Source organism: Haliotis rubra, unplaced genomic scaffold, assembly GCF_003918875.1.
Source record: "Haliotis rubra isolate DU_JTF1 unplaced genomic scaffold, ASM391887v1 Scf101, whole genome shotgun sequence".
In the NCBI taxonomy this organism is placed as follows: domain Eukaryota; kingdom Metazoa; phylum Mollusca; class Gastropoda; order Lepetellida; family Haliotidae; genus Haliotis; species Haliotis rubra.
The window spans coordinates 1,813,381-1,836,511 of record NW_025764904.1 but is presented as its reverse complement, the minus strand read 5'-3'; the positions used below and the strand labels follow the sequence as shown (position 1 = coordinate 1,836,511).

Sequence of the window (23,131 nt, the reverse complement as noted above, 5' to 3'; positions counted from 1 at the left end):
ACTTGAGGCTTATAAGGTGTAGATTCGGGTGTATAAAGATACGGGAAACGCTAATAGGCCAATGTGAGGTTATACTAATGCCAGGCAGGTCCGTAGAGGGGGGCAGTGATACCCCTTGGTTCCCACGTTGTAGGACTATACGGCAACGTATGGGGGATAATTCACCAGCCCAATGTACTATCAGCCCAGGTAAAAGACGCAGGCCTGACTCATTAACAGTGCCACTTAACATGACTTCTATGATGATTGTGTAGGCTATTTCTATAAGTAAATCGGTATCAGACCTCAACTCTATCTCCTTGGGTGAAAGTAACAGGTTGCCTGAGTATGTGTGATGTTGAGGTAATTAGCATATCTCCATGTGGAATGAAAGATGTGAGGGTGAAGTCGGCGTTCCTAATCTCGGCGATGCACGCTTAAATTTATTTAATGAGATATAAGGTCGCGTGAGGGTTAAGTTGAGTAAACCATTCAGGCTCTTTAAAATCTGATAACCACACCCCGCCTATACACGTTGTCTTTGAAGGTGTAGGATGTATAAGGTGTCTTCCTCACCAGTCTGATCAAATCCCTCCGTGTCCCCTAGGTCGTTAAGAGTAGTGTTGGGGTGAAGCCAAGACATTGCTATAATACTATTACGATATAATTTCCAACTGGTTTTCTGATAATAGTTCAGGGGTGCACTTCACCCCCATGAAGTGTATGTTGTCGGGTAGGAAGATCTTGGTTAGTGATATAGTGTCTTCCACGACCACGGTGACACCCTGCAGACTGGTTTTGGAGTCGACACCCACCTGCACGTAAACGGTGCAAACGTTATACTGGTGTTGTTTCCCCCACCGCAGTTTGACCCCTTCACGATCTCGACATCATCCCGCCGATGGTTCCCCTAGGTAGACTTGGATGACCAGTGTTGAGTTCGCCGGTAGACTCTCCAGGATCCTGACCACGCCTTCGAATTCAGACACCAACTGCAATACCACGTTTTGCATGCCCGCTTTACTCCGATAGCATGTGGGCTGCCATACTGGCGAGTGGGCTGATGACCACGCTACGCCTCTGAGTCGGAACGTAAAGCCACGAGCAGGATTCCGTTGTTCACGATTTTGTTTAGGTGGTTGTCTTTGTTATCCGTGAACACGAGGGGAGCCGAGTTTAATATTAAGAAACCAGTCGGCTTTTATCGGGTAATAACACCCACTATCATCATCATCGGTGAAGAAAGAAAGTGTCGCATTGCAGAAGCGTTGATACATAGGAGAGAGTGATTTTGGTTTTACAGCGCTTTTAGCAACATCCCAGCAACACCACGGCGGGCGACACCAGAAATGGGCCAACGAGCCAACGCCTCAACCACTAGGCTACCCCACCGCCCCTTGATACATAAGAAAGTGTCGCAATGGATGGAAGCGCTGACACATAAGAGAGCGGCTTACTGGTGTGAACGCTCCGTCTGTTCACAAACACTGTAGAAGCAGGAAGCGCAACCCCAAAGCCAAGCCGAGCACCGGCAAAAAACTGTAGAAATGAGGTATCAACGCCAAAGTCGGAAAAAAGTGCTGAAGCAGAACCGCAGTAGACAAAGTCACTGAAGGCACCGTAGTGTGTGAACTAGTAAACAAACCACGATGACAGTATGCGCATAGAGGGAACCAGATGATTCGGTAAAGCTGACAGTCCAGCGAACACTGCGGATTGGCGAATACTGTTGGAGCGGCGATCTGGTATGGTGCAGCGATCAGGATCGATTAAGTGATCTGGTTCGGTACTGTGATCCAGTTGTGTCAAGTGATCAGGTTCTAGAGGGCTGAGTCAATCAGGACCGGTGCATTCGTCTTAAACGTCGTACCATACAGTAAAGGTGTACTGGACTGAAAGGTGTTCCAACCAAACATCAGTTCACTAAGTTGAATCGTTGTTCTAATCGAAAACGAAACACTGGTCTGAAGTGTTGATCCAATCAAACTCGCCTGCAAGGTACGGGAAAGGTGTTGAGAGCGCTGCACTGGATGCTACCGTCATGGCTGATGTCACCACAGAAAGATATGAGAGTGCCGGACTAGAACAAAACGCCGCATTGGAAGCAAGCGGCGCATAGGTTGAAGTGCCGAACTGATCCCAGTGGTTGAAAGCGCCGAACTGACTGCACTCGCCACATGAGAGTGAACGCTTTCACCAATCGAACCCACCATAGTGGAGCACTCAACCAAAGCGGCGCACTGGAAACAATGACCTGCCAAGGTAAAGGGCCGAGACTGTGCTACAGAGGTTGTTAACACTAGGTACCACTCTCGGAGCAGAGAACACTTGTCTGGAGACGGAACTAGACGTTTGATGACGAAAGAGACGACGGAGATACTCGCTCAAGTAAGAGTCTTGAGGCCACCTCTAAAAACTCTACGTCTAGATGCAACCCGTCGATATTCAGAAAAAAACATCATCATTGAAGCGGGAACAAACACCGATGTGACCAACTACAACAGCCTATACAATGCACACACAAAGCGTGTGGATCAGCAGCGGAAATGTTGCTGTTGCACTGATCACAGTGTCTGCGTTTCTTAGAAGAACTTTGATTCCATTTATTTCCCATCTTGACAATCAAATAATGTCTAACTGAGAGAACAACACACGTCCACACGACGTAGCGACAAGAAAGAGAATGACAGGCACAGGTAGTCACATGATCATCTGAGCGAGCTCCACGCTTACAGAGATGATTGACAGGTGCTGATGTCGGAGTGGGGGCAGAGGTCAGGGCGGGTCAGAGGCCAGCAAGATTTGATTCAACTTAGCCTACAGCACGTTTCCACACATGGTCGTAGAAGAAGAGGAGAGGTAGTAGTATAGGGAATGGGGGTTTTGGACCAGTTCCAACAAAAGCCTCTGCAAAGCCTTATTCCCCAAATAAGGCTTTGGTCGGACCCTTAGCTCTTGCTACCATTACCCCTACTGCTTTCCCAACCTATAAAAATTTCAAGCGAAAAAGTAGTAAAATGTCCCCGGCAGCCACAATTCCCAAAGGGAGAAATAGAAATGTATTGCGCTTCCTCCCTTGGGAATTGTGCCGGCTGCCTTTCTCTCACATCACACAAAGTTGCAGAGACAACGGCGGGATACGAACCCACATACACAGCTTGCGCAGACTATACATAATGGGCCGCACCACTTAACCGACTGAGCTACCGCGGACTTAGCTGAAGTAGGTCAGTTTAACGGGTAGATCATGCGCACCCACACATCACGTGACACGTCTGGAATCAATAATTCCTGTCTGCCTGGCCCATCCCTCAAGTAGTACAAGGTAGGTTCGTCTGATTTCATTTTATCTATGTCCACGTGCCGCTATGTCACGTTGGCCTCGATGAAACAGTTTAATGTGAATCGCCTATGATCTCTTTGGTGTTCGTTATAAAAGCTTGCCGGGCTTTTTGTATCCCCTGTTCTATATACTTTTTTTTCTCGTCCTCGCTGATAGCAGACTTACGAGACTTGGATCGAATCTCTTGTTTCATTTTGTCATATTTTGTGAGTTCAGAGAGGATTGAACGAAACTCCTCCTCTGAGATCTTACTGTCAGTGAGTGCCGTGGAAATACGCTCGCTCACCGTGTTCAGCTTTGCTTCGGCCAGAACCCTGATCTCGTCATGTTTCAATGCTTTACGATGCAGTCTGCGTGATACAAATTTAAGAACCAAGCCTAACACCCCTGTCACCCCAGCTGTTATTTCAATACCTAGCACTATAGGTGCAGCCACGATGGTGGCTAACAACCCAACACCGGCCGCTCCTAGTCCCATGCTGGTTGCCATAAGGGTAGTATCAGTCCCGTCTACGGCATTGAAAGCTCTATGGTACTTCTTATATAGTGCTTTCCGCGTGTCGCGGTCTTGTTCTAGTTGAAGTTTTACATCACATAACTGTCTCAAGCGGAACCCGTCTACGGTTTCCAGGGTCTTCGCTACTTCCTCTACGACTGGGTACAGTCCCATCCTATAATATATATTACAAAGATATTTTAATTGGGTTTCAGTTAACAGTCGATCAACGTACTTGAGGCTTATAAGGTGTAGATTCGGGTGTATAAAGATACGGGAAACGCTAATAGGCCAATGTGAGGTTATACTAATGCCAGGCAGGTCCGTAGAGGGGGGCAGTGATACCCCTTGGTTCCCACGTTGTAGGACTATACGGCAACGTATGGGGGATAATTCACCAGCCCAATGTACTATCAGCCCAGGTAAAAGACGCAGGCCTGACTCATTAACAGTGCCACTTAACATGACTTCTATGATGATTGTGTAGGCTATTTCTATAAGTAAATCGGTATCAGACCTCAACTCTATCTCCTTGGGTGAAAGTAACAGGTTGCCTGAGTATTGTGATGTTGAGGTAATTAGCATATCTCCATGTGGAATGAAAGATGTGAGGGTGAAGCCGGCGTTCCTAATCTCGGCGATACGCTTAAATTTATTTAATGAGATATAAGGTGCGGTGAGGGTTAAGTTGAGTAACCATTCAGGCTCTTTAAAATCTGATAACGACACCCGCCTATACACGTTGTCTTTGAAGTGTAGGATGTATAAGGTGTCTTCCTCACCAGTCTGATCAAATCCCTCCGTGTCCCCTAGGTCGTTAAGAGTAGTGTTGGGGTGAAGCCAAGACATTGCTATAATACTATTACGATATAATTTCCAACTGGTTTTCTGATAATAGTTCAGGGGTGCACTTCACCCCCATGAAGTGTATGTTGTCGGGTAGGAAGATCTTGGTTAGTGATATAGTGTCTTCCACGACCACGGTGACACCCTGCAGACTGGTTTTGGAGTCGACACCCACCTGCACGTAAACGGTGCAAACGTTATACTGGTGTTGTTTCCCCCACCGCAGTTTGACCCCCTTCACGATCTCGACATCATCCCGCGATGGTTCCCCTAGGTAGACTTGGATGACCAGTGTTGAGTTCGCCGGTAGACTCTCCAGGATCCTGACCACGCCTTCGAATTCAGACACCAACTGCAATACCACGTTTTGCATGCCCGCTTTACTCGATAGCATGTGGGCTGCCATACTGGCGAGTGGGCTGATGACTACGCTACGTCTCTGAGTCGGAACGTAAGCCACGAGCAGGATTCCGTTGTTCACGATTTTGTTTAGGTGGTTGTCTTTGTTATCCGTGAACACGTAGGGGGAGCCGAGTTTAATATTAAGAAACCAGTCGGCTTTATCGGGTAATAACACCCACTTATCATCATCGGTGAAGACTAGCGTATATGGTTTGTTTCGGGCGACGGTAGTGCTCTCAACATCGGTTTAGTCGAACAGTTTGCCCCCGAACGATGGGTATATTATCCAGTTATCATCACCGGTGTTGACAAGGGTGTACTTAGTGTTGACTGCCGCTCTTGAGGTATCTACTATATCACTTAGGTTGCTAGTACCATTGGAGAGGACTTCAACGCGTTTGTAAATGCTGTTTTCAGTTGCAAAGGCGTACAATTTACCATCCACTCCGGGTCGTCCGAATCCGCGTGTGTCCCCGAGGTCGGAGATCCCCACATTGATGCATTTTTTCAACTTCATTCCGGGACCTTGTGCGCTGGTCATTTTATGTGCAGCGTTACGCTGAGGTATCCTATATTCACGAGATTATGATTTATATCTAACACCCGATATTATCAGCTCAGGGATGTTGCCCTGGGTTAACCTCTTATACTGCCGCGGTGAAAACGACTCGGTTCTGCCGTCGTTGTATTTCTCTGTTTTCACCGATGCGGCTCTCAGTATAGTGGAAGGGTGACCCCCTTGAATGTTGTCCGTTGTGCTAACCTGGCTGAGATGAATGCACAGCTCTCGATGCGGTACTAGGTCGGGTAACCGTGCCTGTGGCGGTAGTCGTTGGTTTTATCTCGTCAGGCTGTATACCGAGTGTCCTCGCCAATGGTCGACCGAGCCTCAAGGAGTTTCTTCCGTTGTTGATTAACACCACTGTACCGTTTGAGTCGTTCATCTTGAGTTCGGCTCCAAGGGGTTTGAAGACCTAAATTAAGCAGAGAGCAGCCTGCACGCTGTAGTAACCATCAATTATCTTGTTGCTAAGCGCCACCTACGAACAGTTTATTGTTGCTAGCGTTGATGTTAGTCCATCGTGGTAGGTAGGTGATATCGCACAGTGCGACGACCGAGTTGACCCGACGTGTTATCGATCAGCGTCGTCAGCTGAGCGGCCTCGCCGCTTCGTTATTCCTGGAAGTGTTATGTACATGTTAGAGTATATATGCTCATTATATAATAGTTTTAAAATGTACTCCCCGGAGTGTTTTACCCTAAACTGGGCGTAGATTTCCCCACATTAAGATCGTGGTCGCTGATGGTTGTATTTCGACTACCAGTTCATAGATGTGTTCCACAAGTATAAATTTTCGGTGACTAAGCGGCCAAGGCAGTTCACGCTTGGTTCAACAGACCGATGCAGTTCTGGCAGAATCAACTCAACTTCGCCCGTGTGGTGCTACAGCGGGGTGTGGTGTGACATTGACCGACACTCGGCGTGGCCCACTGAGTCAGTCTGTGTTCACGTTCCACGATACTACCAGGTCAGGCGTATCCTCAAAGAGATCAGCGCCCCGCTCCCACAGGAAAAGGCGTGGAATGCAGTAAACAACCAGTACGATAGAGCGGGCCTACTAACGTATTTGCAGCAATCGAACTAAACACGAAGACGGATTGGCGTTTGCGGGACCGAACCGCGGGTTGGGTATCCCCATCGTTCACAACATGCACCTCGTGGATGCCAGCGAGAAGTTGAAAGAATGGGGATACAAGTCATATCATATCACAACCAACGAGTGGGATGACCGTTACATGGCTTTCGACGACAGTAAGGATTACAGAGTCTGGAGGTTTGAGCAGGGGGCAGCGGATGACTGGAAAAAGTTCATGCTGGACACATCGAAAGGGTTCACTTTCGTGCGGGGTAATCAGGTTAAACGACTCAATTCGAACGTACGTGTGGGCGCTGTTGGGTGCGCAGACGCAAAACGTTCCAATATCCTAGGGCAAGGGGACTGCTTACGACGCTCAGAAACAGTTCGTTGTCAACGTTGAGGATGCTATCAATGCTCCAGTTGATCTCCCGAGTGCAATCAAACGCTACCAAGACGTGTTGGAATATGCCAGGTCGAAAGTCGACTACGTGTTCGACGTGGGACTGTACATGGCTCCGGCGATATGCAACTGAGAGTAAAAGTGGTGGGCTACAACAACGAAATAGTCATAGCCACGGCGGGTCAAAAGTTGGGCGTCAACCTCGATGTCAACGTCCCCCACGTCCCCCACCCACGACCGGTGAAACGGGTATAGTGGCGCCACCCCCGGAGCCTAGGGCTCAACCAACACCCCCTGTGGGGTCACCCCCACAATCCAATCAACAGCACATCGATGGTAAAACAGCTATGGTGGTTGGTGGGGTAGCTTTGGGACTTATTTGGTTAAAATTCCTTAGCATTCATTACACCAAACCCACCACGGCTACGATGGCTGCCCACAGGTTTTGACTAAGCCACGTGGCAGTTTTAGCCAGAGCGCTCAGCAACCACGAGACGATGCTACCCAGGATGCCAGGCAGGGCTTCGGCGGCCTTACCAGCCAGTTTAGCCAGGGCTTCCCCGAGTTTTTTTATCCAGGATTTAACACCCCCACTTGGTTTGTCACCACTTGGAGGTGTGGGGGTACCGCCGGCAGGCGTTAATGACACCACCAGGGTTGATATGATGAAGCCCAATGCAGTCAGAATGCTGGCGATGGTGATCCCTTGCTCCCGGAACAGGATTCGGATCCTGTCAGCTAACGTGGTGTCTTGGTGGAGGACTCGATCAACGGTTTCCTGCACACGGCTGACCTGGGATCGAAGCTGGTCTCGGAAGGAGGATGCCGTTTCCAGCCAGGTCTTCCTTTCCTCTTCCAAATTACGTATTCGTTCCTCGATGGTGGCTTTCAGAGACTCGTCCTCCGTTTCACCGAGTTTGGCCTTTTCATGGGCGATATGGTCGTCTATCGCGTCCAGTTTGGCCGTGTTGTTCACGAGATGGCGCGAATGGTTTGCATGGCCATGTCCAGCCCCGCAGTTCAGCGGTAAATTCGAATCGGGTAAGGGTTTGTCATGGTAGGTGGCCAACAGCTTTTCAATGTTATCAGTCATGTCTTGATCCGATGTGGCGCCCTGATGTCTTGCAGATCTTGAAGGGGAAGGGCTTTAGGCCGTGCGCCCGTAATCTATGAAACCTAGTTCATCGCGGATAAAGTCACCCCATGGCGACTGCCCGAGTGTTGATAAAGCAAGCGGTTCTCTAGTGCGCTTATTCATGAGATCGATCTCTGGGTGAGCCCTCAATCGCATGCGCGTGCCCTTGCCATCGACAAAAACTTGGAATATTCTCGCCCACGGCTCTCGTAATTTCTATCCTCTTTTAAACCATCGTAAAACCCGTTGACGGCCTGCTTCACGAGTTTGTTGCCTTGCGAGAATGAGGTTTCATCATCCTCGAATGTTAGGGCACTATCATCCCACATATCATCCATAGGTATTTCTTCATGACCGCCTTCAGCCATTATTTAGTATTAAAACTTATATATTTCATTTATATAACAATGTATGGTAGAAAACTAGATCCTTTCAGAAGATCGAGAGAGCCACTAGGTGTCAAAGCCGTGCGTCAGTCGGTGACCATCACCAACAACCCCAGCAAGATAGACCAGAATCAAACGCTGCTGGTTAGATTTCCAAACCTTGGCGCGAATGACCTCATTGTACCAGGCACTGTTCGACTGGCGTTCAACCTCACGTTGACCTCCGACAACGACAAACGTGAGCTAGTGCGGAACGTAGGTCGAGCTATCATCAAGAAAACCACCATCAAGATCACCGGTAACGAGGTGCTGAGTATCGACGACAGCGATGTGTTTCACTGCTACAGGGACCTCTGGAAGCGAGAGGAGAACTGGCGTCAATGGCGTGTACCAGGGCATCAGCAAATCGACCAGGTCGCGCATTGGGTATGCCTTCACGGCAGACCAGTTATCTAAGATCACGGACGGTGAAAAGGCCATCGCTCAAGCGTGTCGGGAACAGGTTCTGCGTGCGCTCGACTTCGACTTCGAGTTGCTCTCACGGAACAGCGCCGTTTTACCAGGCAGCGCTGGGTGATAGGCTTGAATACGAGCTCACGTTTAACGACTACAGCAAAGTAGTGCGTACACCCGAACGGCGATGAGGCTAGTTATACCATAGACAACATCTCTCTGGAGTTCGACATGGTCACTAACCGGAGCTGGCCAGGCAGGTTCGAAATCAGTACTCGGGGAACGTGGCCATCCAATACGATCGCATACTGAGGCATAGATCCATCGTCGGGATAAGGCGGCACTGTGTGGAATATCAACCTGAGCGTGCGGTAGCGATCGATGAAAGGCATCCTGATCGTCCCGTGGAGGATTACGAGCCGTTCTGGAGGGACAGCGAAGTTTTCAACCCGAGATTGAAAAGGTGGAAGTGACCATCGAGGGCGTGCCCAACCAGCTGTTCAGTCATGGTATGAGGGGTACCAGCAGTGGGATGAGATAAAAAGCTGCCGAGCAAACATCCATACATAGCCAAAGACCTGGACCTATCATCCGTGCAAATCGGTGAATACTTAACCAACAAGTACGCAGCTGTGGTTGGACATGCGATCCACGGATGACGATAAACTACACGGTAGCGGACGCCATATAGACAACGGTAGTGAGGGGATTACTATCCAGATTACCAAGAAGGCTCAACCCGCTGGCAAGTTGAAATTATATCTGTACGTAATTATGGACGCGCAACTTAATATAGACAATGGGAGATTCGTGCCAGCCATCTACTGATTTGCCTGCCGGCGGCATTGGTTTACCACGCGACCCACACTGCGCCATAGTGTGCGGGCAGACTGGCTGTGGGAAGACCGTTTTCGTGTTGGATATGTTGGAGGGTACTACAGGGATGTGTTCGACCACATCGTTATCATGTGCCCTACTCTGGGTATGAATAAAACGTACACGGAAAGACCTTGGGTGATGACGGACCCGGACGTACACAGAGTCGATCCGGGACCACGTCTACAGGACTGGTTGAAAGCTTACCATATGAAATTTAAAGGGGAGTCGACGCTGTTCATACTGGACGACTGCAGCGCTAATCGCGAGATAACAAAAAAGACAGACATGCTATCGTACCTGGCCTTCTCCGGCCGACACGCAAATCACAGCGTCTGGGTGCTAACGCAGAAGTTCAACTCGGTGTTGAAAGACCTCAGGGAGCAGACGCGATGGGTGGCCTTATTTCACTGCAAGGACAGGGATTCGTTCGAGGAGTGTTTGAGAGAGAACGATGTGATGAGCAAATTAGAACGGGAACGGGTGAAGAAACAGCTCGCTGAAACTAAACACGCTAAGCTCGTGCTCAAGACCGATCAACCAGTAGCCTATAGGGTGTTTTAGCTAAGCAATGCTAAGCAAATGCTAAGCAAAGCTAAGCAAATGCTAAGCATTTAGTTATAGCTATGGTATTTGAAGTGTTCGTCGTGTGCGACTTAACCTTCATTTCTCTGTGTTTTGCCTGCATAGGGTATTATATTATTAAAACTAAAACTTACTTATCACATTATAAGATGGAGTGTGAGGAATTGCTCGAACAATTGTTGGTACCCCAATCACCACAGGTGGACGATGATAAGCGAGAGAAACTGGTGGCGTTGGCTGTTGGTGGCAAAGCCAAACATTACTTTGGGGAGTACACTCCGGATAAAATTCACAAAATGTCAGCCAAAGAAATAGATAAACTGTACGCTAAATACGAGGCTAGACTAGGTTCAGAAATGACAAAGACAATAGGATCGGCTATGACTCAGATATACACTGGTATTGCGTCGTACTTCCTTCCCATCCCCCCGGAGCGCCGACTTTACTTGTGGGAAGACCTCGAGAAAGACCCTTTTATCGAACAGGCCTTGAGCTCTATTAGCTGCGATCTGTACCACAAATACGGTATGTTGTTAGCCCCGGTGACGGCGGCGATTATCACGGCAAAGCATTGTCAATTTGAGAGGAAAAATAATAATAATAGTATAGATGGATGCTGCACAGACCCAGACCCCTTCAGAGGAGACGGTGAACCCTCCCGAGCAGACCCCACCCCAACAACTGGAGGAAACCCCAACCCCCTACAGTCACCAGGCAGAAGAATCCTAAGAGAGTAGCTGCCGGTAAAAAACGGTGGTGTAACCAACATAAAATTATTAAGGTGACCCACCCGTCTCGATTATTGTTGGTTGTATGCGCAACTGCTGCCGTGACTATCTCGTGGTTATATACACGGCACAGGAATCCCAGGGAGGATTCCCCGGAATTAAAGGTCAACCCGCATATCATGCAATAAAATATATATTTTTATATCATATACATAATGTCTGAGGGGAAAACGTTCGTCAACGACGCATACCACGCCACAGTGGTCGCCAGTCTAGCCGTAGGATACGCTCGGTTGACCAAAATGGTGCTTAAACAACCAACTATCAAGCTAGATTTCAACCTGCAGGATATGGGTATGCTCATAATGAACCTTGGTATGGCGATGGCCACAAAAGACATCCTAGTAAAACAAGGGATAATACCTGAAGATATTATGAAATAAATATAGGATGGCCACGATAGCTATGATGGTCGGTGGTGCGTTAGTGAATGCCCTGGCATTTTCCGGGAGTAATTTCCTCTTTTCGAAACTACGAGAGTCACACGCGGCTGAAATACAGGCAGAGAGAAAGCGGCACAACCTCGCTATTGAAAAATTACAGGCTGCACAATCCGAGTACGCTAAAAAACGCCTCCAGAGGATCGATTACATTAACGAACAACTCAGGCGTGAAAACCATGCCGTTCAAACATTCCACGATGTCGACGACGCAGCGAGAGAATACTTCTTATTAACTGGTAAACGATTGGAGCCACTCAATAAACCCACACTCACTCAGTACTACACACCATCCAAGGGACAAATGGACCGTGAACTGACCTTCATAGCGCTGGGTATAGCGGCGACTGCGTTGGTTGCGAAACAATTAGACTAAGTACTCATATAAGTATGCTAAACATGAGACCTGCTCCATACCGATGTGAATACATACTTATGGGGAAGAACGAACCCTGTGGTAAGAAATGTAGGACAGAGGGGTACTGTTGGTTCCACATGGGAAGCCCTAACTACTCGTGTTCTGTGTGTGGCATAGGTGTGAAAGGACACTACTGCTTATGTAAAGCTCACGGAGCGAACGTAGTCAGACATCACCTCATCTACGAGAACAAAAAGGCCTACATAAAAGAACGTAGGCGGCTTCTCAAGATAGAGCCCAATTAGAGATTATACACACCTACGTATAGCTATGTTTGTGGAAATTGAGCCCAGGGAAGGTTGCCTGAGAAGCTGGCAGATGGATGTGGGGGAAAGTATAGATATCAGTGTCCTCAAACCCATGATTGTTAGTGAACTATATAAGGGGTGCTCGTTTACAATCATGGTAAAAGTAGGGTTTGATGTGCCATGGGCTGGGCACACTTGGAATTACTTTGATGGGGGGCGAGTAGATGTGCATGGGGATATAGATATACTTGTTGACGACTCGTTGCAAGTAATACAAAACACCCTACTATGCTGCGCATGTTCCGGTGGGTGGGTCGAGGGAATAATCGATAAAGTGTATCTAGATTTTTTACCTTTACGGCTGGCCCAATTAGACATTGATCTTCATAGGTGTGTACGCAACTATGACTACTGTTGGTGAACTTAAGCGGTCGCCAGGCAGAGGGTGTAATTGGGTATTCTCGAATGCCCAAACCAGCATTGTTGAAATTACTAGGTTTAGAAGCCCCTCTCACGGTAAAACAATTAAAAGCTCAAGCAAAACAGCTTGGGCTCAAGGGTTATTCAAACCTGGGAGAGCGGGTTAAACGCATTGTTATCACATGCCCCCGTACCTACTGTAAAACAATTGAAAGCTGAAGTTCGTGATTTGGGGTTAGGTGGGTATTCCCGTATGAATAAACCACAGCTTGTAGAACTGTTACGGCAGAATAGAGCTATCGACCTACAGTTCGTGCGCACTGAGCGCTGCTGTAGGTAACTATTTGAGAGGTTGGCGCATGCATGTTAATAGGAACATAGACATTACAGATATTAAGCCACTGATAGCTGATAAAATAAATCAGGAACTAGACAGTCTGGGAAGTATCAAGTTTCAGATCACATTTAAAATGTCGCCGATAAGCAGGTAGGGAATGGGGCCACTGAATACGTTCAGCCTTACTTCAGAGGTAGGCAAGAGGTTGTCATGCATACAGAGACCATTAACGCATCGATCGATACCAGTTTTCAGCAGATACGAGAATACCTAGAACGCTACACACTTGGGGTCCGGGTGGGCTGTAGATAAAATCGATAATGTCTATCTAGACATAGCTAACTACGATGCCGTTCAGAGGCGGGTCATACCTAGACTTGCCTCCCTACTATAGGAAAAACATGCCATGGTCAACGTCAAGAATAGAGGAGACGATTGCCTGAGGGTAGCTATCAGGTCAGCCTTGTTTCCAGCTGACACTCATTCAGACAGGCTTTCTAGCTATCCCCAAGATGATGGGCTCAACTGGGATGGTATAGATGAACCCACCCCCATATCCCAGATAACTAAAATAGAAAAACAGAATAATCTAGCTATAAATGTCTTTGGGCACGAAGGTAACACAACAATAGTGCACAGAGTCAGCCCGTTGGGGGAGCCCCAAGGGGGAAACCCCCCTCGTGTTATCAATATATTCATGATCCAGCGAGGTGACAAGTACCACTACACATGGATAAAACACTTTAGCAGGCTGTTGTATGACCAATCGGCACACAGAGAAAAGACCCACTTCTGCGAACGGTGCCTACATGGCTTCACACGAGCTGATTTATTAGAATCCCACCGGGAGGATTGCCAAGGTGTGGGGCAGACGGCTATACGGGTCGACATGCCTAAGGAAGGTGACAATATCCTAAAATTCGGTAACCACAAGAACCAAATGCCTGTGCCTTATATCATATACGCCGACTTTGAAGCCTTGGTCAAACCAGTTGAGGCTGTTGGGGGTATCCCCACAGGTGAGAGCATCACACTCAAAACACAAGAGCATGAAGCCTGTGGGTTTGGATACATTGTCGTCCGTTGTGACGGGGAAACGAAAGATCCGGTAGTGTACAGGGGTCCCGACGCTGTTGAAAGATTTCTTAAGTGTTTGCAGGAGGAAGAAAAAATTATTAGGAATGCGTTGTATAGAGTCGCTCCCATGCGTATGACCCAAGACGACAGGCTAGCTCACACCTGCAGCACTAACTGTCACGTGTGTGACTTACCACTTAACGGTGATTCGGTGAGAGATCACTGCCACATAACCGGTAAGTATAGAGGCGCCGCTCACAGCGCGTGTAACCTTAAGCTTAGAATCAACCCTAAGACAATAAACATTCCCGTTGTCTTTCACAACTTGAGAGGGTACGACTCACACTTGATCATGCAGGCCATCGCGAAAATCGATGGTAATATAACGTGCATCCCCAACAACATGGAGAGATACATCTCCTTCAGCTTAAACGGCCTTAGGTTCATAGACTCGTTTCAATTTCTCCAGTCGTCACTAGACAGTCTGGTCAAGGCCAACGATACCTTCCCTATTACCGATCTATACACAGACCCCGAGACTAGACCCCTGCTTATGAGGAAGGGTGTGTATCCCTATGAGTACATGGATAGTTGGGCCAAGTTCGCCGAGACCAGATTACCCCCCATCAAAGAATTTTACAGCAATCTGACAGACTCGGCAATATCCCAAGACAATTACTCGCACGCTATTAACGTATGGAATAAACTGGGTTGTAAGAACCTGGGTGACTATCACGATCTGTACTTGAGGACAGATGTACTGCTGTTAGCCGGCGTGTTTGAGGCGTTTAGGCAGACATGTTTCAAGCAGTATAAACTCGACCCGCGATGGTATTACACCAGCCCAGGTCTGTCGTGGGATGCCTTGCTTAAAAAGACCGGAGTTAAGTTGGAATTGCTTACAGATTACGACATGCACCTATTCATTGAGAAAGGCTTGCGAGGCGGGATCTGCATGGCAACCAAACAATACGGGAAAGCAAATAATCAATACGTGAAGGGCTACGACCCTAGCAAGCCAACCAATCATATTCTCTACCTCGACGCCAACAACCTGTACGGCTGGGCCATGAGCCAGTATCTACCCACAGGGGGATTCGAATGGGCGTCACATGTTGATGTTATGAGCATCGCGCCAGATTCGAACAAAGGTTATATCCTTGAGGTTGACTTGGAATACCCCAAGGCATTACACACATCACACAACAGCTACCCCCTGGCCCCCGAACGTATGAGAGTTAACCCAGACTGGATGTCTGAGTACCAACATAACTTGTTAGGTGGGCGAGTGGTAGACGTTGAAAAACTCGTGCCTAACTTGATGAATAAGACCAAGTACATCGTTCACTATCGCAACCTACAGCTGTACCTGTCGTTGGGTATGAGGCTTACCAAAATCCACAGGGTGCTCGTGTTCGACCAGAGCCCATGGATGGAGCCCTACATCAGAATGAACACAGACCTCCGAAAGCTTGCCACCAGTGACTTTGAGAAAAATCTCTACAAGCTCATGAACAACTCGGTGTTTGGTAAGACTATGGAGAACCTGAGGAAACGCGTGACCGTGAAGCTGGTTCGGTCGAATGAGGAAGACAAGCTCAGGAGACTGATAGCCAGTCCGGCATTCAACCGTAGCAAAATATTCACCAATGACCTAGTTGCCCTACACATGAAGAAAAGCCACATAAAATTCAACCGGCCTGTTTACGTGGGGATGAGCATCCTCGACTTATCCAAACACCTGATGTACGACTTTTACTACAACGAGCTTAAGAAACAGTACGACGCCAGGTGTGAAGTGCTGTACACTGACACGGATTCCCTGCTGATGGAGATTCGAACCGAGGACGTGTACAAGGACATGAAAAAACACCTCGATTTGTACGACACCAGCGACTACCCCAAGGACCATGCCATACACAGCACGGTAAATAAAAAGGTCCTAGGTAAGATGAAGGACGAGTGTGCCGGCACGCCCATAGCCGAAAGTACATAGGGTTGAGACCTAAGATGTACTCCATCCTGAAGGCCGACAATAGTGAGATCCGGAAGGCTAAGGGTGTTAAAGAATGCGTGGTGAAACAACACATCAAACACGCCAGATTCAAGGAAGCCCTGTTCAAGACCCGTACCTTTAGACATAAAATGAACACACTTAGAAGTGATGGCCATAAGATATACGGACTGACAATAAACAAGACGTCCCTGTCGCCTATGGACACTAAACGTTGGATAGCTATTGATGGGATAAACACGCACGCGCGCACGGGCATGAGAAAATTGAACCAAGAACATAGGTATAAATATCGGGCTTACATGTCACGGAGCCAGAGAAAGTTTGAGGCTATTTACTATAGCCCGCGTGGGTACCGGAAAGGAGGTAGCGCTGTAGATAAGCTGGCTAAAATGGCGCAAGTACCGCCGGAGGAGGCCAAAGCGTGGCTTGAAAAACAAGCACTTTGGCAGATCTATTTGCCGCCACCACGCTACGTGCCTAGAAGGAAGTTTGGTATTAACATACCTAATAGCGTTCACCAGGCAGACCTACTGTTCCTACCCCACGATAAGAGGTATAAGTATGCCTTAATCGTAGTGGACGTAGCCAGTCGCTACAAGGAAGCCGAGCCCTTGACCACGAAAGATTCGGTCCAGGTAGCCAGAGGATTCGAACGCATATACAAACGCAGTCCGCTGGCGTGGCCAACAGAGCTGCAAGTTGACCCAGGGCGGAGTTCATGGGTGCCGTGGTCACAACTGCTAGCCAAACACGCGATACAAAGGTCAGGCGTGGCACGGCTGGAGCCCATCACAGCCAAGCCATAGTTGAGAGATTTAATAGGACTTTGGCTGAGCTTATTCGGACATCAGTATGCTAGGAGTTGGCCACCCCGGGAAAACGATCGACTGAATGGGTCACGAGGTTACCTAAGGTGGTGTCGGCAATCAACCATGAAGTCACCCGTCTCACCGGCAAGAAACCGGCAGACGCTATAAAATTAAAATCAATAGTGTCAGAGTCGGCCCGAGGTATTGGCTCCATTGCGTGGGAAGGAGAAGCAGATACCAGATAGGGCCCTAGTGAGGTATCTATACCAGCCTGGGGAACACGAGGGTGATAGCCGTAAGCGAGCCACTGATCCTATATGGTCAGTCAAAACTTACAACATAGATAAAGTGGACATGAAAGTAGACGAGCCGAACTTGTACTACTTGAGGGATGGGCCAGGCAGAGGATTTGTAAGAGAAGAATTATTGATCGTACCGTACGGCACAGTGTTACCTCCTGTCAACACGGCATAGCCATGTCTCCGGCGCGTACATGTGGAGTTCGTATCCCGCTGTCGCTTGAAATTTTTATAGGTTGGGAAAGCAGTAGGGGTAATGGTAGCAAGAGCTAAGGGTCCGCCCAAAGCCTTATTTGGGAAATAAGGCTTTGCAGAGGCTTTTGTTGGACTTGGTCCAGAACCCCCATTCCCTATACTACTGAGGTGCATACCGTGAGATAGGATAAGTTTAAAAATATGGGCTATAGATCGCCAACAATTGAAGGTAGATCACCATACTAGGAACCATGGGGACTTACATTACTTTTGCTACCTGCATGGATCCTAGCTGGATTTACACCATCCCTTCAGCCACTGGCGATTGTAGGAAAATTTAGCCAACAGTTAAAATAACAAAAATACTACGTTTAAAATGTGATAATTTATATTTTACTTTGAAAGTTGTGGGGCTTACGCACCCTCTCAGGAGGACAATATTTTTACGCTACTTCAACCACCTTTGCACGTATAAAGAGCTTTGATCGGATCAAAACTTGATTGTGTTTGCTTCATTTACGGTTCAGCTCGAAAATCGCATCTTCAAGAACGTGACACCATTCACCATCAAGGGGTTCGACTTTTTCTTGGTGCATTCAGGACCTCGCCCATTGACAGTCTGTTTGTTGAGGTAAATAAACCATGTCTTCATTAAAGACAAATAATACTGGCATTACTATATATCACTTAACTTCGCTCAATCCTTCTAATTCATCAATTAACAATGTATTCTATCCTTTGTATCAGAGTTTATATGACAGGAAACCAAACACAATCCCACCACTGGGCACATGAAATCCCATATAAAACTGCCCATTTAAATCTTTCTGCTACAGCCGAATATAGAACAATAACAATGGCACTATTACAACCTATACAACCAGACGTCAATTAAGGCTTAGCGAAACTAAAGAAGTCTGAAACTAATTACTTGTTTTTCCAGCAAGCGTGTCATTAACTAAAGAACCAATTTCCTTCTTGTACCAGTATTTATACAGATGGGTAAAAAGATGATAAGGATGTATCAGCTGCAGCCGTTATTGACAATGGTACTATGTCGTTGCGACTAACTGATGGCAGCTCGATTTTCACGACAGAAGCTCAGACCATGTTACTGATTTACAATACATTGAAAGGTCTTCCAGATGCAGCTTCATCATATTCTGAAAGTTTGTGAAGCTCACAAACAATCAAAGATCAAAAGCAGGATTATCCATTCTCAGTTGAAATCTGGTTGAAAAATAGATCATATTTTGTTGGTTGCCAAGCCATGTTGGCATCAGTGGAAACTGTAAAGCCGATGTCTCGGCATATTCTGCTCTTTTTGAGTCTGCTACAAGCAGACGTTGGAACTTACATCTCGTTCAGGAAGCCATGTCAACATTTGAATGAGGGTGTACTTGTCCAATCCACTCCAATGCTAAACATATCAGAAGTTTGGCCAGGAGAGTAGTATATACAATTCCGACTTTACCATGAGCATGTGTTGATTGATCACTATGAAATAGTGATGACACCAGGTGTGTTGCAAAAAGGTGAGCGTATCCTGTCAAAATAGGGAAATTCTTCCAGGGTTCCAAGTCCTGTCATGACTGTGTCCAGGGTTTTGTCAGCATTGTTTGTGGCAAACATGAACTCATGATTGCCGGGCTGATGCCAACAGGATGCCTCTAAAATATCTTATCCTGTATGAAAACCTTAATCCCCCACATATTGAAACTGAAATCAAAACAACAGTTCGCATCTGGTGTCTGGAAGGTCAGACATAGTTGACGTTAGTGTTCTCTGTTCAGCGAGTTCAGACCTCCTCTGACGGGCATGTCACTCAGGAGCCATGAAGATCAGAACTGGTCTTTAGCAATCCATGTTTGTCGTAAAAGGCGACTTACGGGATCGGGTAGTCAAGCAAGCTGATTTGGTTGACACATGTCATCGTATGCCAGTTGCATAGATCGATGCTGTCTGGTCCAGACTGCCGCCATATAGCTGGAATACTCCCGCGTTAAACAACAACCAACCAACCAACCAGTCGTGTCAGTCAGTCTAACATATCAGATGGTACATCATCCTCAAAATGTGTTCGTTATAACGGTAGTGTACTGTAATTAACTGCTTAGTTGTTTTACTGCCGCAGTTGCAACACAGATACCCAACTCTGGCACATAATATTGAATCAGAGTGGGAAAATATACACTAATCACAAGGCAGGGAAACAACAAGTGACATCTTCTAACTAACTGAGAAGACTAAGGCTGGCTAAAAAGATCAATAATATGTACTATTATTGAATTATTAATTGATTATCGATTATACAAAAATGTGTTACAATAATATCCAACAAAACTATTGCGATAAATGAGTGAGTGTGTGAGTTTAGTTTTATCGCCGCTTTTAGCAATATTCCAGCAATATCACGGTGGGGGACACACAAAAATCAGCTTCACACATTGTACCCATGTGCTCGACCTTGGACAGCGGCAAGTTTCGTAAAAGGTTATCTTATTCCACGTAATCCCATGTGGGGAATCGAACCCGGGTGTTCGGCGTTACGAGCGGATGCTTTAACCATTAGGCTACCCCACCGCTCCATTTCTAACGTGAAGCTAACGGAGCATGTTCATAAGAAACAACCGTGTACACTGGTGGAATATTTACTGGTTTTAATGTACTACAAACAGGCAAACAGGCTAAACACCGTCACAAACTGGCATGTACTTGCGTGCAAGAAATCAAACACTTGTATCACGTAATACATTTGTAAACCAATGACTGGTTGATGGCTGGTTACAAAGACTGTCAATCCATATATAAATATCAGCGACAAAACCATTTGCATTGGAAAATTCCAGCTGAAAGCAGAGTCGATTAACGCTTCCGACTGTATTATGTGCATGTGTTTACGAATCACTATTAAATAGTGATGAGTGAGTGAGTTGGGTCATACGCCGCTTTTAGCAATGTTCCGACAATATCACGGCGGGGGACACCAGAAATGGTCTTCACACATTGTACCCATCTGGGGAATCAAACCCGGGCCTTCGGCGTGACGAGCGAACGCCTCAACCACTTGGCTTCAAATAGTGATGATACCAGGCGTTAAAGAAAAAGGTAGCCAAACATGCCCTGTCACAAACACATGCAAAGGCAAGTCATCTGTCATCTGAATAAAAACATGATCCAATAAAACAACAAATTCATTGCCACATCCGTAAGAAGTCTCTGCTAAAGGCAGAGTCAGTTGTACAATTATTAATGAGTGAGTGAGTTTAGTTTTACGCCGCTTTTTGCAATATTCCAGCAATATCACGGCGGGGGGCATTAGAAATGGACTTCATACATTGTACCCATGTGGGGAATCGAACCCGGGTCTTCGGCGTGACGAGCGAACACTTTAACCACAAGGCTACCCCACCGCCCCTGTACATTTATCATGAGCACGTGTTCTTTAATCACTATGAAATAGTGATGACACCAGGGCGAAATGTGAGCGGCATGCTGTTCCGAAGGTCAAAATAGGGAACTTATTTGGATATCATTTTGTTACTGATGCGTTAAATTCTGGAATGTCCTCCACATGTCTTCAACAAATCTTCCCGAAAGCTTTCCGAGTCATTGAATGGTGCTGCCTTGATCAAACAATTTCTGATCAAGAGTTGTGTAACGTTTTGATAACTTTGAAACCAGCATGCTCGAGTGTACGTCGAACGTTGTGACATGTGAACACCAAAGGCTTGAGCTGCAGGAGTGAGTGAGTGCAGTTTTACACCGCTTTAATATGAACCAGAACAGGTGGTCTCATTGTTCAATTTATTTAAGATTCAGTGGAAAAGAATTGTCTATTTGATGGTTAATGAAAGATAACTAATATGTCATACATGAAATTAACAATAGAATTGCTTTGACACAGAGGTATGTAAAGAATTTCGAATTCTCCTTACCGCAACAATCGCCTCGGTTGGTAATCGTTACATGGCTCAGGAAGTAGTTTGCTTCAAGATCTACCATCCAGAAGGGTTGCATGTCTCCCCCGGAACTCTCCCAGCACGAGCCGCTGAACAGATTCGTATCTCTGTTCCCATCAACGCACCTACCACTGCCTCCAGTGTTTGATGAAGATGTGGTAGGTTTACCAAGTGCAAAATTAGTGTTGATGCCTAGATGCAGGAACACAAGAGAGGGATATGGTAAATGAGGCGTAAGTGAGTGAGTTTAGGTTTATGCCGCTTTTAGCAATATTCCAGCTTGGGGACACCAGAAATGGGCTCCACACGTTTTACCCATGTGTTGACTCGAACCCTGGTCTTCGGCATGACGAGCGATAGCTTTAACCAATTACTACCCCACCACCCCTGGCAATGAGGAAAATGAGACTAAAGACTCTAAGTAATCTATCATAAAATGTCAACACTTGTGGCTAACAACTTAAGCTTTTAATATTCAATTAATTTTGTATCTCCAAATCTGGAGGAATTAAATAAACCTACCTACCTTCTTGAAATAGAGCTGAGTCAACCACATGACGCCTGAAGGATGTTGTTTGTTTGTTTGTTTCTTTCTTTCTTTCTTTAACGCCGAACTCAGCAATATTCCAGCTATATGACGGCGGTATGTAAATAATCCAGTCTGGACCAGACAATCCTGTTATCAGCATTAGTAGCATTGATCTACGCAAATTAATTTTCGGATTAATCAGAAAGATTAACTAACTGTACAGTCAAACATCGTTGTGTCGAAGTTAAAAGGACCTGCGCTAATACTAGTAATTCGGGTAATGCGAGGTTCGACACAACCGATTATGCAGAACCTATTTTTTACTTCGAGACAACAGATGTTCGACACAACAGTGTATATAATGGTATTGCAGTACTCACCGTTTACAAACGTCGAATTTACAAGAAATAGAGCAATAGTCAGAAGAAACATCCTTGTGCGTAGCAGCTACCAAGACTGTGTGTCCTAACGACGCCGCCGTGCCACTGACGGCAGTGAATGTGACCGGGCGTTCTGAATTATAATCAATACCCATTAGTTTATTTCCAGTTAGAGCACAATGGCATACCTTAAGTGTCCTTTTGGAGTATATCTGGCATTAGGTACTCTTGTATGAGGCAAATCTGAGACAAGCACACTTGTTGACCGATGTACCGCCCACGTTCACCTTCGTTTACGCCATACTTGACCTAAGATACCCGTGAACATCCAGGTTAGAATTGGTCTTCAGTAACCCATACCTGTCGTAAAGAGGATACTAACGGGATCGGTTTGTCAGGCTCGCTGACTTGGTTGACACGTCATCGTATCCCAATTGCGTAGAACAATGCTCATGCTGTTGATCACTAGATTCTCTGGTCCAGACTCGATTATTTATAGACGGCCGCCATATAAATTCATTAGGGTACCCCCACTCACGATACTCTGGTCAGAAAGGTTATTTCTTGACTCAATCAAGAAAAAAACACTTTAATCAAAAAGATCTACAATGTATTGATAGTACGTGCATATTCTTACGTGCATCGGAGGCATCCTCATAGAAATACTTTC

The 23,131-nt window shown here is 46.6% G+C and overlaps 1 protein-coding gene across 1 annotated transcript in view; it reads right to left on the bottom strand.

The window, feature by feature from the left end:
• LOC124268714 (fucolectin-like) overlaps nucleotides 1-22,632 on the bottom strand; it is a 35,863-nt gene extending 13,231 nt beyond the window's left edge. Inside the window, exons 1-2 of the mRNA XM_046703719.1 lie at nucleotides 22,462-22,632; nucleotides 21,529-21,744 (exon numbers count right to left, since the gene is read on the bottom strand). Of these exons, the coding sequence (XP_046559675.1) occupies nucleotides 21,529-21,744; nucleotides 22,462-22,513 (268 nt within the window). The 5' untranslated portion in view covers nucleotides 22,514-22,632. The remainder of the gene's footprint in view (nucleotides 1-21,528; nucleotides 21,745-22,461) is intronic.
• Nucleotides 22,633-23,131: the final 499 nt, after the last annotated feature.